Genomic DNA, 18,749 nt, shown 5'->3' with positions numbered 1-18,749 from the left:
AGGCCCCCCTGGTGGCCGAAAAGTGTCATTGCATTTAATTGACTTTACTATATATACAGTATATAGGTTGTAAAGCAATAAAACTGCAACAAAATGAATGAAATGAACAAATTTTTTTTATTTTTTTATAATGGGTCAAAATTATATTTCCAATAGCTCATGTGACCAGCACCTTAGACGGTCATTTGCTTCGCATATAATTAAAAAAAAAATAGGTGAGGGCAGTTTTATTTTCAAATGATTTTTTTCTTTGATTGAAAATATTTTTCGTTGATTGAAGCAACTTTTTTGGGGATTGACTGATTTTTACACAAATGTCCTACCCATAATATGGCCCAAACACGGATTGTTTCAATCAAAGAAAACTTTTTCAATGAAAAGTTAAGTCTTCAAACGCAAATTTTTCAATCTCAAATATATTGTCGCATTCAAAAACTTTTTCTTGGATTGAAATCTTTCTTTTTTTGATTGAAGTGATTTTGATTTTTTGAAAATACTTTATATATTTTTTTTTGAAGCAGCTTTTTGTTTTTTATTGAAAACTACAGACAAAAAGTCCTTGCCAAAATGTGGCCCAAACACAAATCAACATTACTTCAATCAAAAAAAAAAAAAAAAATCAAAGAAAAATAGCTTTCACATGCATTTTTTTTTTTTTAGTTTTTTTGAATTTCAAATTTATTTTTGCATTCAAACACATTTTTTTTTTCTATTGAAGCAACTTTTTTTGGGGTTGAAAATATATATTTTGATGTATATTTTTAATATATTTTAATATATATTTTGATTGAAGCAACTTGTTTTTTTAATTGAAGCAAGTTTTTTTTATTGAATAATAAAGACACAAATCTACCTCCATATGGCTCCGCCCAGGGGATACGATTTTTTCGCCTGGGGTAACTACATTGGCACGACACTGGCAGGCGTACCATATTCAATGGATGACGATCGTGGCGAAAATTATTGCCTAAGCAGCCTGATTTACAATTCTCCTCAAGAATGATGTGAAATAAAAAATGCTCATTGTCAACTTATTATTATAAATATCCTAGTAAGTTAATTTTATTGTCGACACTGCGTTTCGGGGTCATCAACATGTTGTGCCCCCCTGCCCCAAAAGTCAAACTCCGCCTATGGTTAACCCTCTGCTTTATGCTGAGTTTGTGCATAGGCCGACGTGACTTGTGTGGTTTTCCCTCCCAGTTGGCGCTGAGCTCCTTGACGTCATCGATTTGCATGCGGCCCCTTTAAGGTTGCCAAGGGTTACGGGCTCACGTGTCAGAACGAGGAGAATTGACGTCAGTGACGGTCGTTGATTGGCTCTCCGCCGTATCCGGTGGGGCAGCGGTCCAGGGCTCGGGAAAAAAGATCGAAGCGAGCACAAGCTGCTAACGGTTACAGCTTCGACAAATATCAGCCGTCCCGAGTCACCGTCAAAGGGCTCGGTAGGATTTTACCCCAATCTTGTAAGTAATGCTATTTCCGCACGCCGACGTACAGCGCGACCTCCGTAACGGCGAAATTTGTTTTCTCTTGTCTCGCGTTTGTTTATGATGGAACCCAAGATGGCGTCAATACAAGAGGGCTTTGCCTTTGCACGGTGTTAGAGAGCTATACAGCAAAAATATCAACGTTTTTGTTCAGCGCGCGCTATTATCAGTGGGTGGATAAGTAATATAGTTGTAACGACGGTGTTTTTGTGGCGAATGCAGAAAATAAGTGGCGTGGCTTCCTCTTCTAGCTGCCTTCCAAGCACCCGCTGACCTAGACGTCATTGCACACTGTTCTCACTTTTAAATGCATTTAGTTCATACGTAGTTTTTAACCAGCAACTGCAATTTAATATTACGTAGTCAGCTGACGCTTGCTCAGCAAGATCATTTAAATTCGTAATATTTCTGTCGAATAACTGAAGGCTTCAATTTTCGGAAAAAAAATCTGCCTGTATATTATTGCTCTAACGCACAATAAAATGATTGTGCAGTGTTTGAATGGTTTAAGATCACATGGGGTTATTTAGGCATACGATGATAAGCGGAGTTTCTTCCAATAAAGTGAAATTCCTGGATTGTTTCAACTCCGGAGAAATCAACGCCCCATTTAGATGTTAAGACTTGTATGATGAGAAATTAACTGCTGGTTAAATCTCACATAAATATCCTGGATTGTAGTCATTCCCTAATCAGTTAAATCTAGTGTTCGACACTTTCATAACTCAAAACAGAAAAAAAAAAAAATCTAATCTTTCCCTGTATTGAAATAAAATAAAATGTCTTTAACTAATATTCTGTATTAATTTTTGGTCTGAATTCTCTTATGGATTAGTAAAATATATATCCTTTTCAAACTACAAGAGGGGGAAACAAGTATGTTTTAATAAGAAAAAATTACTTTTAAAAAGTGTCCTACAATGTAGACACCGTAAAAATATAGAATGTAAAGATTAAAAGTTATTTCCTGCTTTAATTGTGATTTGATTGTGTGGTTCCTTACCACAAACTTACTTTGCATTAATATTACTCAAGTAAAAATAAAAATAGTCATCCAAAAAAAATGTACTCAAGTACAAGTAAAAAAGTACTTGGTACTTGGTCTAACTCAAGCAATGAGTAGATTGTGAGTAACTGCTTACGATTTTCTTTGAGCAATAGTATTTTTCTCAGCGCAATATTATCTATATAAAATTTTTAATATACTGTACTACAATTTATTACAAAATCACATTAAACCAAATAAATGCAAAAAAAAACATTCAATTTTATACTGTACTATAACTTAATACGAAATCACATTAAACCAAAGAAATGGAACAAAAAAAAAAAAAAATCATCTGGGAGAGGAAAAAATCTACGGCAATGAGGCATCATCCGTTCAAAGAGCATGAGTACCCTCTAGTGGAGAAAGCATATTTCCTATGAGATTAAAAGGATCATATCTCCAGTTTTCTATGGTCAATCGGTGACAAATAAAAACTGTGAGTTACAATTAGGCGTTTGCCGGTATGGGATTCTGACAATATTATAACCTTAACCAAAAATATCACGGTATTGCAATTAAAGCTCTAAAATGTTTTACTTTGAGATTTATGGGTTTAAAAAGAAAAAAAAAACTTTTTTCCCATTGAACAGGATTTTTATTTCTCAAAACATATTAGGAAATTGGAACATAAGTATAATGTTAGTAAAATTAAAAAAATAATGATTATAAGTTCTAAATAAAATCAAAATAAATGCAGTCCTTTAGGTGACCCTAAACCCACAGCCACAGCTCAACATTATTACGATCAGAACAAAAATAATTGAATAATTTTCCATAAAAAGCCCATGTGTATGACTCGTATCGTTTACATGATACACACACTCTCTTTCTCAACATTTACCACCGCAAGACACACTAAACACGCTGGAGTTAACTCTCGTACCTGGTGGGAAACGTTCATGACAGTGTTTACTGACGTTTAATTTGTTAAATATGTGAAATCATTAAGGGTGTAACGGTACATGTATTTGTTTCGGTACGGGGTGCTCGGTTCGGAACGGAGGCGTACCGAACGAGTTTCTGACGTAATGTAACCTTTACTTTTCGAGGCTGTGAGTCGATCGGGTTACAGTTTCTTTGTGTAGATTATATTTACTCCGTCTTCTCTATTATAAAGAGGACCAACACGGTAGGACAGTATATAACCCAGGAACGTCAACGGCGCGACAACGTGGCTAAAGTCAAGCAGCCAATGCACACCAGTCGCAGTGCGGCCGCGTGTTAGACGCGTCCCAGAAGCGGCTCAATGCGAAGCACGCGAAAAGAACGGCAGTGTTTATTATTTGACGCGAGACGCGACCCTCCTGCGTCAATACTACTAGCTAGGATCGGGCAGACCGGAACTCACTCGTGTAAAAATACGGTGGATCCGGTCGATTTTCAAACTAATATGCAATCTTAACCCACTTTTTGAGTCCATCAGATCTCTTGAGTGGTAGATCGGGGCACAGTTGACTTTTTTTGTTGTTGATTTACTGCTGTCTTCTCTGCTATAATAATAACCAACACGGCCCCGTGTTCAATACAAAACCCTCCTACCACAACAAAACAAGTAGGAACTAATATTCAGATAGGAACTAAAGTCATACAACATAAAATATACAATATAAATAAATTGCTACATCACATTTCTAAAATATAAACACATAATAAAATAAATAATAGCCCATTTAAATAAAATAAATTGAAATGAGCTAAAACACCTGTAATTAAATAATAAGAATAATACACAGATCCTGCTTACACAATTAAAAGTAATAATTTCTGTGTGGCACTTTAACTTGAGAAAATCCACCAATAAAGTAATAAATAAGGGGGGGGGAATGATTCATTGAGGCATTTCATTTGTAAAATACATGTTAAAGTCTTTGTCATTGGGACTGCTTTTCTCTTTAGCACAGGACTTCTTTATCTTCTTTCTTTCAGAAAGAAAGCTGACCAATATGCGGAGTCTGAAAGGCAAATTGTTGTTGGATTATTATCTTTAAATACACGCTACTTTTGAGCAGAATTTTAGCTTTGTATTGGCCAATGTTCCTATTGTTGAAAACACAAAAGTGTGTAATAAACAACTAGCACATTTATATTTTGCATTTTGTTTTCTTACTGTACCGAAAATGAACCGAACCGTGACCTCAAAACCGAGGTACGTACCGAACCGAGATTTTTGTGTACCATTACGCCCCTAGAAATCATATTGGAGGTATTGCCTCCTTGGCAGCCACCCTCCGCAAACATGTTTTACATGTCTGTTGGCCCTCCTCTAAGCCGCGGCCGTCTGTAACTCTTTGTAGCTGATGTATTCCCATACCAGCGATTTCATTTTCTTCCATGGGGGGAAAAAGTTAAGGAGTTTTACCTCCTTCAGCCATCGTGCTGCACAGCTGACTCACTGACACTGAGAAATCACCGTGGGGGAAGGTTGAGCCTTTCAGCTGCAAGCGAGTGATTCTCCATGCACTTTTGGGACATAAAAAATAGCTAATACCTTAGGGACGGTATAATGGAAAATTTTTGCCCTTTTGAAACCTTGACGTTTTCATACCTCGGTATACCTTGAAACCGGTAATCGGCACAATCTGTGCTTTTGAATCATGTTGACGGCAGTGCTCTATGTCAGATACTTTTCAAAATTTTTACGGTGCTTTAAAGCCGCTAAGTGACTAAACAGCCGGCGTAATCATAGAACGGCAAGCTTGAGTGTGATTGTTATAATGGAGTCATATGATTATTTTTGCAATGTCTTATTGGTGAAACTGGTAGAGCCGCTGTTGGCATCTCTAGCAAAAAAATGAAGTAAAATTCAATATGAAGAATGAAGAGGAAAATGTAATGACTACTGTAGCTAAAGTAGCAGAGTAAGAGGAGCATTTCTTCTTCAAAAAAACTACTCAAGTAAAAGTAAAAAGTATGGCTTAGCAAAACCACTTTTAGAAGTACATTTTTCTCAAAAAGTTACTCAAGAAGTAAATGTAATGGAGTAAATGTAACGCGTTACTGCCCACCTCTGTCTATTGCATATGTAGTCTGGCACCACTTCGTTTCAATTATGAAGGTACTTTGATGCTAGTTTTGTTAGCCTGTTGTTTTTATTGCACTTTGTGTCGTTACGTTACGCTCGCAGGCTTTTAAAGCCAAGTTAAGGTGGGGTTTGTTAAATATACAACATTTAATTCTTAAATTTTTGTTTAGTTTTACAATGAACTTCAAGAGTGAGATGCAGTAGACGGCCTGAAGTCAGAACTTGTCAACATACCACTTTATTTTCACTGTAAACAAAAAAATATTATTACTACGTGACCCAGGGTTTATGATTTCCAGTGTGATGATAAACAGATTTTAAGTGGGTGTAGAGTTGTTAGGTTGTGCTTATTTATTTTTGAACATTCGATATGTATGACGTGCATACTGCACAGGATGGATGTGGTTTGCAGGAACTTGCCGTTTCTAAGCACAACACGATGTCAAAGGCCTTCCTGTTTGATAAAGGCCAAACACCCTAAAAGGTTTAAGATTGCGTGCCAGACTAGGGTGGTATCTTATCAAGACGATCTTTTCTCGAAAGTGATGTTACATTTGAATGGAACCTCAAACACGAGGCCTGTCACGCTTTTGTTTCATGACAATTTAAACCAAGTTATTTGCGACAGGCTTTCATAGCCGGTCTTTGTGTTATCAAACTTGACTCGAGGAGATGAAAAATGTTGCGGTCTGAAGGGAGACATCATATGACAGGCTTCAGGCCCGCTGCGAACCAACAGCAAGCGTCTCTTTGCCTTATCGCTACGGTTTGATTTCTTTCACGTTCTTGTTATTTTTGTCCTGTTTTCACACATAAACTGAAATCATCCTATCCCTCATTTATAATCCTGTGATTTCATATGGTGTAATGAAGATGTCATTTGTTTTGTGTTTTGTGTCCCTCTTCCTGTTGGTGCTTTCGCCAACTCCCCAAGGTTAGAGGTCATAGAGCAAGGTTGCGGTTGTCGTCATGGCTTCTGGAAGCACGAGCAGCGAAGAGGAGCGGAGCCTGAGGGAGTGTGAGCAGTATGTGCAGAAACACAACATTCAACAGCTGCTGAAGGACTGCATTGTCCAGCTGTGCACCTCCAGGCCTGACCGGCCCATGGCCTTCGTCAGGGAGTACTTTGAGAGGCTTGAGAAGGTGCGTGTTTGTGTGCAATTTTTGGTACATTATCACCCACTGTACTTAGGGATTTACCGATCCACATTTTGTCACTTGCGGTCCGATCCTGATATCTGAATTTTAATATCTGCCATACCATTCAGATACTAGGTGTCTATGCACTTTAATATTATATTATCAATTTTATCTGTGGCTGTTATAAATTACTCTCTGCAGGCAAGTATGTCATGTACAAAGGTGCTCAAATATGTTCCAAAAAGCTTGAGTTGAGGCAAGTATGCAGTTAGACAAAGGAAGTTAAAAAAGGGAATCCTGTTAATTTGTACAAATATTTACTAAATCAAATGGTTAGGGACATACCAAATGGGAAATACAAAATAAAAGCACATAAAGCTGAATAATGAAGTATCGAATATTGTGCAAACATTTTACACACTGCAGTGTGTCTGAACAACAACAAAAAGTAAATAAAATCACTCAAATGTTAACACTACTCTTCATGGGGTTGAACTTATTCTTTCTAATGTAGCAGCAACAAAACAAAAATTTTCAAGTTTCAACATCTAAGGGTGTATATGAACCTTTCCAATGTGAAATATTGGTTTAATTGAGTGCTGCTGCTCACTGCCCACCTCTCTGGTTGCAAACTGTGGAACGGACTTCCTGAACCGACGTGCAGGTATTACTCCGCTTGTGAGTAGAACACCTTCGTTGAGGAATTCCATTCCAAATTTTGCAGAGCAGGCAGAATGTTCAGCAACAGCAAGGCAGACACACACCCTCGTGGATCGGGAAATTCCCGATTGGCGAATTACGTCTGTATCTGAGCCCAGTACTGGATCAGATCGGTTCTATCTCTAACTGTATTCAAAGTGAAAAGTTATTATTGTGCATGCTAGCATTGTGTGTTGCAGATTTTCCCTTTTTGCTTTACCATCCTCTTAATTAAATGTTTGTGCTCATTTATTACGCATCTATTAGCAATGCTGAAATTAGTTTTGGGGTTAAATGGGGCACTTGAATTTGGCGGTGTGTCCTGATTAATTGAACATGAATTTGATTGTGATTGGTTAATTCCAGACAGAGACATGTCTACTTTGTGCACAAGTATGCCTTTGTCTCTCTTATGAGTCGTAAAGGTTATAGATATCAACAATAAAGGATGTTTTTCCATAGACCTCACTATCAGTTGACGGGAAACGGGGCGCAGGGCCGCCCTGTAGGGGGCCTATTTTTAAAAACTTAAGATATTTTCAAAACCAAAGCTGCTAACAACCTAAAACAAAAACAGGCACCTCCCTTAGGCATACATGAGTATCCATGAGCAGCGGCAACAAAACATTCAAAGTCGGTTCCTAATAAAATTCTGATTATTTTTTATGTAAGTATAAAAAAAAACTTAAAATGGCTTTAAAATGCTCAGATTTAACGCTAGATGCACAAAAATCACCAAATGCAGATAAAATCACCTATATTTTCAGGATCAATAGCAATATTTTACATGTAGTTTTTACATAAGTTTTTGCCCAAAATAGCGACTTTTCAACAGCTAATAAAATAACTCAATTTTAACATCAGAAACTTAATACTTAGGAAAGCATGAAAAATCATCTTAATTTTACTCAACAAAAGCAAATTTAGCATTTTCTTTATACAATCACAACTTAATTTAGGTTGAATTCCAATATTACTATTGCCTCAGCACGTCTTGCCGGCTATTTGGCCCTTGTCGTTTTTAGATTGAAATTGTACATGAAATAAAACACGTATAAGCTGTTTTTTGTATGTATGCAGAAATTACTACTTTTTTTGCCAAAAACGGGTAGTTGGCCGAAAATTACCTGATTATTTGAATGTAAATTTACGCTACTGTGTATGGTTACAAAATCCAACATGGCGGCCATCACAAACAAAGAGCTTTTTAAGTTGAAAATTGTTGTAAATAAATGCGTAAATCCCGGAATTTCTATAGATATGAACGTAAAACAGTCTAGATGTTTGGTTAACTCATTCACTCCCAGCCATTTTCACCAGAGCAAGGCCCTTCGCTCCCGGCCGTTTTTCTGGATTTTGACTGATTTTGCAAGGCCCACAGAAAATTCTGTTGTATTGCTGTGCATGCATTGTGCTATTTTATATAATTATTAGCTTGAATCCTTGACCAAATCACTCTTGACACTCCTGCCTGCTTGTATGCACCAAAACCTTCGTCCTGTTTCCACCTAAATCCGGCGTTTGAGAGCAGCATGTGTGAGTTTATGTGCATGAGTTTATCGCAGTGAAAGCTGCCACGATTATCTGCCCGGAAGGAAGCCGTGGCGCAATGTCTTTAGGTGCTGTCTCGTCAACTGATAGTGAAGTCTATGGTTTTTCAATAATACTGTATATCTTGCTCCTTGAAAGATAAGAAAAATCTATCTATTGAGTCGTACAGGGTGTAGATCACATGAATGGAGGAAACATTTTTCAATTTTTAATTTTGCTGTCATCAAATGATCAAGGCCCTCTAGACTTTTTGTTGGCACAAATTAATCGCTCAAAGCAAATCATATTTATTGGCATTTGCAATTCAAATATTCCTACCAGGAGGAAGCAAAGCAGATCCAAAACCAGCAGAAGGCTAGCAGTTCACGTTCGGACTCCCGCGATGAAGAGGTTTCGCCGCCTATGAACCCCGTAGTGAAAGGTCGCCGGCGGAGGGGAGCCTTTAGCGCTGAGGTTTACACTGAAGAGGATGCCGCGTCCTACGTCAGAAAGGTAACCCACACACACATGCTAAGTCACATGATTGAAGCGGTTCCTTCATTCCAAAGTGGTGTGCTGTTTACTCAGGTCATTCCGAAGGACTACAAGACGATGGCAGCCTTAGCCAAAGCTATCGAAAAGAATGTGCTCTTTTCCCATCTGGATGACAATGAGAGGAGGTACTTGATTTGAACTTAAACTGTATTTTAGGAACTCTTTTGATCAACTGGCTAACTCAGAAATGTTTCTTTGCAGTGACATATTTGATGCCATGTTTCCTGTCACCTACATTGCTGGGGAGACCGTTATTTTGCAGGGTAAGGTTGTTTTTGACACCATATCAACTCAATCCTTTTTGAGTACATACTCATTTTTTGGTTCCATATCCACAGGTGACGAGGGTGACAATTTTTACGTTATTGACCAAGGAGAGATGGATGTGAGTTGTTCCTCATTTAATTTATTTTTGCATTCCAAATATTGTAATCATACTCCCAGGAACTGGTCTTCTATCTAACGAATATGCATGGGATGTAGTGTGAAGTTGCTAAGGTTCCAATACTAATATTTGAGTCCTTTTCTATCAACTAGGTGTACGTGAACAACGAATGGGTGACCAGCATCGGCGAAGGCGGAAGTTTCGGCGAGCTGGCACTGATATACGGCACCCCAAGGGCTGCCACCGTTAGAGCCAAGACCAATGTCAAGCTGTGGGGTATTGACAGAGACAGCTACAGGAGAATACTCATGGTGAGGAGATGTCACAAGTGGGAATAATTCCCTTGGTTCCAAGGAATATTAACAAAATTTTGTTGTTTTTAAATCTAGGGAAGCACTTTGAGGAAGAGGAAGATGTATGAGGAATTCCTCCGGAAAGTATCCATCTTAGGTTGGTTTTGCTTTTCTACAGGCGTCTAGCTCATTTTTAGATTCAAGATTAAAACTAAAATCCTGACACATTCATTTTATAACAGTTCCATCAAAAATAAGACAAATGAAGCGTGACGGCCCGTCAGGCTTATAAAGTGCTAGAGGAAACCCTGAAATGTATTGCCAAGAGGTTTTAAAGTCTTAAATTTAGTGTCTTAAGTTGGCATTTAATTTTGTTAAGTCTCAAATTTGTTAACTATTCAAATGTGCTGCATTGTATTAAATTGTGTCATAAAAATGACAAAATTTAATATGCTGATTTTCTAGGAGTAACTACAAAGTAGACTGAAAAAAGTCAATTTCACTTACCAAACTTATAGGAAGGCCTGTACTATTTTAACATGCTTCCTTGACACTACTTACTACGATTAGTTCATGAATATCAATTAGGGCTGCAGCTATCAATTATTTTACTTGTCGATTAATCTATCAACTAGTTAGTTCAAGTAATCTGATTAGGAACATTTAATGCATTGCAGAGTAAATTAAATGAGATTTAAAACAAAAGCTTGCCACTTTCAAAGAGCATTCCTGAGTGTTTCTTCAAACTATGCAGAATTGCACTTTCATTTAAAACTAAATCAAATGACCTAAGCTAAGCCTCAAACGGTATAATAAATAAATAAATAAATTAGGATCTAACTACAACAAGAGAACGACTGGCTAACTTGCATAGCAAAAGTCCACTAGCTTAAATGCAAACTTTTTTTTTTTTTTTTTTTTTTTTTACAATGCTCTCAACCAATCGTTCAAAAACATATTTCCACAAAAAACTGCTAAATATACCTATAAACTAAATTACGAATGCATAAAAACCATTAGCACAAACAAAAACCTCTTATGTTGGTCTTAACAGGGAGCAGCTGGTTTCAGCCATGTTAAATGAGTTGTGTCATATTCACTGTTGCCACTAGAGGGCAAATGTGAGGGCAACTAGTGTATTCACCCAAATCAATAAAAATAAATGCAAAAATTTACAAAACAGACCATTACAACGCCACTCAACGTCAATTAAACGAATACTCAAAGCAGCAAAATTTGATTCAAAGCTTTTTTTCTAATCGACTTACTCAAGTTAATCGATTAATTGTTGCAGCACTAATATTAATACACTTCAACTGTACTGAAGATGATGAGGAAGAAAAACTGCTAACGTGTTTAGTCTTTTAAAATGATATAGTCATGACTGCATGCTCCTTTTACGCATTTTCTTCAGAGTCCCTGGACAAGTGGGAGCGCCTAACTGTCGCCGACGCACTGGAGCCGGTTCAGTTTGAGGACGGCCAGAAGATTGTGGTACAGGGTGAACCCGGTGATGAGTTCTTCATCATTTTAGAGGTAACCACACAATCCCTGTTTTACATTGTGTCCTCACAAGATATTGGATGGAATTAAACTGCGACGTGTTTCTATTTTAGGGGTCTGCTGCCGTCCTGCAGCGTCGCTCAGAGAACGAGGAGTTTGTTGAAGTGGGAAGATTAGGACCATCTGACTATTTCGGTAGAGAAGCATTTCATTTCTGAATTTTTTTTTATTTGGAGTTGTCAAACAAGTACCGTGGTAGGAAAAAGTATCTAAAACTTTTGGAATTTCTCACATCTCTGCATAAAATCACCATCAAATGTGATCTGATCTTTGTCAAAATCACACAGATGAAAATACAGTGTATGCATTAACTAAAAAAAACCAAGCATTTATAGGTTAATGAGGATAGCATGCAAACAATGACAGATGGGGGAAAAATAAGTAAGTAAATCCTCTCCCTAAAGAGAATTAAAGAGCAATTGAAACCAATTTTTACCAAACATTTCAAGTCAGGTGTGTGCCAATCACTGATGAGTGGTTTAAAGCTGCCGTGGTCACTATAAAACACACACTGGGAAAGAATTGTCTAGATGAGAATTGTTGTCTGGTGTGCATCATGGCTCGGTCAAAAGAGCTGTCTGAAGACCTGCGGTCAAGGATTGCTGATTTGAATAAAGCTGGGAAAAGATTAAAAAAACATCTCTAAAAGTCTGGATGTTCATCAATTGACAGTCAGAGAAGTTGTCTACAAATGGAGAGTTTGGAACTGTTGCTTCTCTCCCAAGGATTGGCCGTCCACCAAAGATGACGCCAAGATTTCAGCGCAGAATACTCAGAGGGGTAAAAAAAAGAACCCTTGAGTGTCTGCTGAAGACTTACAGAAATCACTGGTACAGTCCAATATCTTTGTGCACACATCAACTATATGTAAAACTATGGCCAAGAATGGTGTTCATAGGAGGACTCCATGGAGGAAGCCACTGTTGTCTAAAAAAAAAAAGTTTCTTGTTTAATTTTCACAAAAAGGCACTTGGATACTCCACAGAAGTTTTGGCAAAATATTTTGGGGAATGATGAAATCAAAGTTGAATTGTTTGGGAGTCACACACAATGTCGTGTGGAAGAAAAATGGAACCGCTCACCAATATCAACACCTCATCCCCACCGTGAAGCATGTTGGAGGGTACATCATGATTTGGGTCTGTTTTGCTGCCTTAGGGCCTGGAGAACTTCCAATAATTAATGGAAGAATGAATTCGAAAGTTTATCATAAAGTCTTGCAGGAAAACCTGAAGCCGTCTGTCAGACAGTTGAAGCTAAAAAGAGGATGGATGCTGCAACAGGACAATGATCCAAAGCGCAGAAGTAAATCTACTTCCGAATGGTTTCAGAAGAACAAAATGCACGTTCTGGATTGGCCAAGTCAAAGTCCAGACTTGAACCCTATTGAGAGGCTGTGGCATGACCTAGAGACAGCGATTCATGCCAGACATGCCATGCCAATCTGACTAAACTACAGCAGAATATATATACAAAATATTAAATGTGATGGTGCACTTACCTATATTTCCCCCCTTCTGTCGTTGTTTGTATAATATCCTCATTAAAGTATGAAAACTTCTAAACCGGTGGAATTGTGACAAAGATCAGATCACATTTGATGGTGATTTTATGCAGATATGTGAGAAATTCCAAAAGGTTAAGATACTTTTTTTATACCACTGTATTTGAAGGAATCAGAATAAAACGTATATTTTTGTCTTTTGTGCACGTATTGCAGGTGAGATTGCTCTGTTGATGAACCGCCCCCGCGCTGCCACCGTAGTGGCCCGCGGCCCCCTGAAGTGCGTCAAACTGGACCGGCCTCGCTTCGAGCGTGTCCTGGGCCCGTGTTCAGACATCCTCAAACGCAACATCCAACAGTACAACAGCTTCGTCTCGCTGTCGGTCTGAACGAGCTCGCGTATTCCCTCCACCCTACCCCTCTTTTGCTCCTTTTATTCCCAAGATCCACCGACGCAATTTGCTTTCCTTCCTTTCCCCTCTTATCCCCTTTTTCTTAATTTCCCTTTTTTTCTTTCGTGGTTCCCACCCACCCGTCGCCCAGAGGTGACTTTTAGCCGTTCACCAGCGCTTGTACCAGCTGCTGTAACGTTACCGAGTAGGCACAGTCGCATCACGCTTACCTATGTTATATCCGCTGGTTCCGCTTAATTTTTGGGGAAGAACGCATAGCTAGATTTGTTAGGAGATCTGGGCTCTCAAAGACAGGACAATCAAAAAACCTCACATTGCAAATTTGATCCAGACGGATGTTTCTAGACTTGTTCGAGTCACTGTTACACTCAGCAGAAGCTCATGATTTGCACCAAACGTTGTCAGTTCGACGTGACGGCTCCTTTTAGGAACTTTTTGCTTTTCCATCAGTAAGATGCGAGAATAGCGCGACCTCTAAAAGTTGAGTTTCTGTGTGCAGCTTCCGGGCTGGTGCCAAATGTTTATTATTATTTCAGATGAAATGTTACCTTCGTTCCTGAACCCTAAACATTTTTTCTTCCCACACCCTTTTTGTCCTAATTAGTAGAAATCCTCTTCAAGATTTGCCTTGATGGGGAAAAAAATAAACAAAATATCTAAAGGGGGAACAAACCCGAAAGTATTGTGTATTTTTCAGTATTGAGTTTTCGAGTATATCCACCAAATAACTTGGTCACTTATGCTATGGTTTGTAATCAAAATGTTCTAGTTCAATGATTGACTCAATGACTATTATTCTTATTAAATTTATGGTTAAGGTGATAGTAATCTTGAAAAAAACATTCTCTTTGTCTTTTGTAAACACTTATTTTTCCATGAATTCTATTTTAGCTGTCCAGTGCCACAAAGTAAATGCTTCTTGTCAATTGACACAACAGTATGTAATTGTATTGTGTAATAATACGTTCAGACTTATCCCCCCGCCCCCCACCTAGAGGTAACGAAACCTATTTCAGGACAAAAGTATTTATGTATCGAGAGCGAGTTATTTATTTAAAACTTTCGCTTTTTTGCCTACTGGAAACTGCGCTTGTGATTTGTTCTTTCTGCGCTTTTTCGGCATGATGTTACACATCGACGACTCGACAGCAGCTTTGTTAAAAAAAAAAAAAAAGTGACAATTTTAATGAATATTTAATTTGTTACGTCACAACTCTACCATTGAAGTGATTTCAGCCTAACTTCATGATTTTTATGCTGATTTGCAGTGTAGTCAGGAGTGATCATTAGACGACGTGTTGCCCACCCGCTCAATCACTTCTTCTCCATCCCGCTCCACTGGTAAAAGATAAATCGATTCAGGACGAAGGGTTTTGGCGGACTTCCGTCTCAGTGTAAATAGCAGCAACATCAGCGATCGGATTTCAATGTTTTAGCCACACTTGCAATCGTCCCGGTTTGCCTTAGCTGAACTTTTCCTGGGCTTACAGTAGTCGTCAGTCACTCACCGCGGGTTCAGGCCTACAAAGTGGTCGGTGTGGGCCTGTATTGCGCTAAGCCGCAGGCGATCAGAGGACCATTCTTTTTCTATTCTTCCCTGTATTCAGTTTGACCTCTTATATGTGCAAAGATGTTTATCCTTTTTGGTATAGATTGTTCCAGATGGCAGTTTAAGCAATAAAAAGGTAAAAAGAATTTAGCTTTGCTTCAAGTGTCATTTGTTATTCGTTTTCTAATGATGTACTCGTTTAAAGTGCCTTTTTCTCTTTTGTATTTTTTGGGTGAAAAAGTTGAGTTTCAAACATTGGCAACTAGAGGACACATGGCTTTGTCTTATGGACTACGACGGAGGCCACACAATGAAAGAAAAATAACAGACCTGTGAAAAAAACAGAATATTACGGGTAGGAATGTCCCGATTACATATTTTTGCACACGTGTCCGAGTCTGTCACCTGATTTTGAGAATCTGCAGATACAGACTCCAGAGCCGATACCGAAAAAGTCTTTTGTTCAAATTAAAAAAAGTTCCAAACATGTTACAGCAGGGGTCCCCAACCACCGGGCCACGGACCGGTAGCGGTCCGTGGTGCGTTTGGTACCGGGCCGCGCAGAAATAATAAATAATTTATCAACGGCTGCATTCTGGCCGATTGACTTTGGCCTGTGCCGCTTAACACACCAATATCCCTGTCTACTCTAGATATACAACTACAGGATAGGAGGTCGTTATGGAAATGCATTGATTGGACTGTTAGCAGTACATCTTGTTTTGTATATCTATGTGCGCTTGGCCTCGATAATAACGTATGACGTAGGTCGTAGCCCATCACGTTTGTTCCCGGAAATAATTAGCCCCCACACTAGAATGACTGCAAAACAGACGTCTTTGGACAGATTTTTCTACAGGGAAAAGGGAACCTGACGAGCCAGAAGATGAGCCTACAACCTCAAAGAAAACAAAATCTATGCTACTTCCCAATCACTAAAGACCCACAAACTGCAAAGGAGTGGATTCATGACCCGTATGTGAATAAACCGAGTGATTCGAGCATGTCTGTGCAACAGGAATATCAGCCTGTAGAGATCGCAAATGACGGCGACCTTAAACATACATTTGAGACAACAACACTACCGAGTTTCTGGATTAAAGTCATTTCGGAATATCCTGACATTGTTAGGAGAACACTGAAAGCTGTGCTACAATTTCCAACATCGTATCTTTGTGAAGCGGGCTTCTCTCCCATCTTGTGACCATCTCGTCTCAACGGAACAAGCTCAGGCCTCCCATTGATTCAAGGGGTGAGTTGTATTTTCCCTGCACTTAACACGATGGGGCTAAAAACATGTTACTTTATATTTGCTGTATTTTTCTGCCGCACATTACCCGTGTTCTGACAAATTTGGCCTGCACGTAACGTAAAAAATAACCGCGAATGCAGCGATTCCAAAGTACACACTACAAACTTTAAAGAAAGGAATATTAACTTACGTTTGCCATGTTAGCTGCACACAACGACTGCACGCACCTCTCTCACTTAACGACTTCGCCGTTTCATTAAGCATTAATTTACGCCATTTTTGTGTTGCACATGTATGTTTATGATGTAAATAGTTTAAACAGTAGCACCGTTGGATAACATTGAGAGTCTAACAATATAAAACGGATTTTTTCACCGCCACAAAAGCTTTGGAAGCAAAATTTTATAAGGGTGCAAAATTTGACAGAACACCGGTCCGTGAAAAAAAGATCCAAATCACACCGGTCCGTGGTGCAAAAAAGGTTTGGGACCCCTGTGTTACAGTACTTACTCTTCCGCTTTTTCCTGGAGTGTTGCGGCGTATGAAACACAAATATGTGTGTTTCTTTTGGCAATGCCATTGTATTTCTGGATTATTCTTACTTTTTAGCCCTTTAAAAAATACATACAATACAGGCCTAAAGTTTGGATACATCTCGTTAAATGCAACACAAATGAAGGTCCCAAGCCCATTGATACAGCAATAAATTCCACTAATCAACCCTGTAAAGGCATACTTGTGAAGTCAAATCCATTTTAGAAGACTCCCTCTATAATATTAAACAAGTAGATGTTTTTAGTTATTTTCACCTTTTTTTTGCCGAGTACGATTCCACACGTTTATTCATAGTTTTATAACCTTCAGTGAGAATTTACAATGTAAATCGTCATGAAAATAAAACGCACGAATGAAGTGTGTCCAAACTTTTGGCCTGTACTGAATGTGTATATATGTACTGTATATATATATATATATATGTATATATATATATGTACAGAAAACACCCTGGTGACTTAAGTTTCTCCCTGGGAACCCGAATTTGGCCGAATTTCAAAATTTTCCTATATGCATGTGTGATATATCATTGGAAAGCTTAAAATCTCAATTTTCTGGAGGAAGAAAATTTTCAACAGGAGGGCATTTAAAAAAAATACAAACATTTTTGAACCCCTAAACGCTAACTTGAGATGAGAACATGAGAGAGCATAATTAAAGACACATGATTTTAACGAGATATTATCGCGTACTTACCTTGTTTGATCCAAAAACTCGTGAAGCATGTCTCACCGAGTGTCAAGACATAGCTGTGAATGACCCCAGCCGGACTTTTGGGGGATTTTATGGGTGAAACACGGTAATAGAACAAGGGTCACAATGCAGAAATCGCAGACATCAAGATTTCGAGATTTTGTTTTTCAAATATTTACCCTTTTAAAAGTTTTTGGGTTTTTTTCAATTTTTCTTTGTTTGGATCGATTATCATGTAAAATGTCGGTGGAAAATTCAACGCTAACAAAAAAATACAATTAAGTCATAGTTATGAGGTAGATATCCGTGACCTATTTACAGACTTTATTTTCATTATGACGTAATTTGTTTAAAAGTTTAAAATATGAGAGTGAATAATTTCCTAAAGTCGTTTTTTTTAACTAAATATTAGACATCAATTAATGATTCTAAGCTAAAAATGATAAACATTTCAAATAATAAAAAGAATTTCCTTCTTTTCATGGCTGGGTTGGAACAAAAGTGGTTGCGTGGTGTCTGTAAACGGGGGTCTCCAGGGGAAAAACGGACAAATTAAAAATAGTTCGGGGGCTACACTGGATACACTGCCCTCTAGTTGGAACAATAAATATGACATAACTAGATAATAATTGTCAAAAAAGTTAGCATTTTATCGCAATTAAGCTAGCGGACTTTTGCTATGCAAGGTATCCACTTGTTCTTTTGTTGTACTTAGATCCTCGTTTATTTATTTGAAGCACAGGTATTTTAATTTATTTTTATATGAAAGTGCAATTCTGCATAGTTTGAAGAAACACTCCGGAATTTTATTTTGTATTCACATTTAATGCTCTTTTGAAAGTGCAATCTTAGCAAGCCAGTGTTATACATCCTCTAAAATTTATTCTTCAACGCATTAAATATTCCTTATCCGATTACTCGATTATTCAAACTAATTAGTTGATAGTTTAATCGACTACTAAAATAATCGATAGCTGCAGCTGATCCTTTTTACCCAAATTCCGATCCTCTAAAAAATGGCGCGATTGGGCCGATGTCTGATTACGTGATCAGATTGA

The 18,749-nt window shown here is 38.1% G+C and overlaps 1 protein-coding gene across 3 annotated transcripts; it reads left to right on the top strand.

The window, feature by feature from the left end:
• The first annotated feature begins 1,299 nt into the window (after positions 1-1,299).
• Positions 1,300-15,339, top strand: LOC130909877 (cAMP-dependent protein kinase type I-alpha regulatory subunit). 3 transcript variants are annotated; one of them, XM_057826802.1, is made up of 11 exons: positions 1,300-1,466; positions 6,495-6,703; positions 9,272-9,442; positions 9,518-9,609; positions 9,686-9,747; positions 9,823-9,869; positions 10,022-10,180; positions 10,259-10,319; positions 11,577-11,698; positions 11,779-11,860; positions 13,446-15,339. In XM_057826802.1, the coding sequence occupies exons 2-11, from the start codon at positions 6,530-6,532 to the stop codon at positions 13,616-13,618; spliced, it is 1,143 nt and encodes a 380-aa protein (XP_057682785.1). In that variant the 5' UTR covers positions 1,300-1,466; positions 6,495-6,529; the 3' UTR covers positions 13,619-15,339. The 3 variants fall into 3 exon arrangements, with proteins under 3 accessions (XP_057682785.1, XP_057682783.1, XP_057682784.1); XM_057826800.1 differs by having other exon boundaries at positions 9,272-9,609; XM_057826801.1 differs by having other exon boundaries at positions 1,312-1,466; positions 6,500-6,703; positions 9,272-9,609.
• The last annotated feature ends 3,410 nt before the right edge of the window (positions 15,340-18,749 follow it).

The sequence above is a fragment of the Corythoichthys intestinalis genome, chromosome 21 (assembly GCF_030265065.1).
Source record: "Corythoichthys intestinalis isolate RoL2023-P3 chromosome 21, ASM3026506v1, whole genome shotgun sequence".
Lineage (NCBI taxonomy): Eukaryota > Metazoa > Chordata > Actinopteri > Syngnathiformes > Syngnathidae > Corythoichthys > Corythoichthys intestinalis.
The sequence above is the reverse complement of the archived record's forward strand: the minus strand, read 5'-3'. Positions and strand labels throughout refer to the sequence as shown.

Coding starts and splice junctions, on each gene's coding strand:
- LOC130909877 (XM_057826800.1), top strand. CDS start 6,530: ATGGCTTCTGGAAGCACGAGCAGCGAAGAGGAGCGGAGCCTGAGGGAG. Junction 9,748..9,822: donor GGAGACCGTTATTTTGCAGG/GTAAGGTTGTTT, acceptor CCATATCCACAG/GTGACGAGGGTGACAATTTT. Junction 11,699..11,778: donor AGTTCTTCATCATTTTAGAG/GTAACCACACAA, acceptor TTTCTATTTTAG/GGGTCTGCTGCCGTCCTGCA.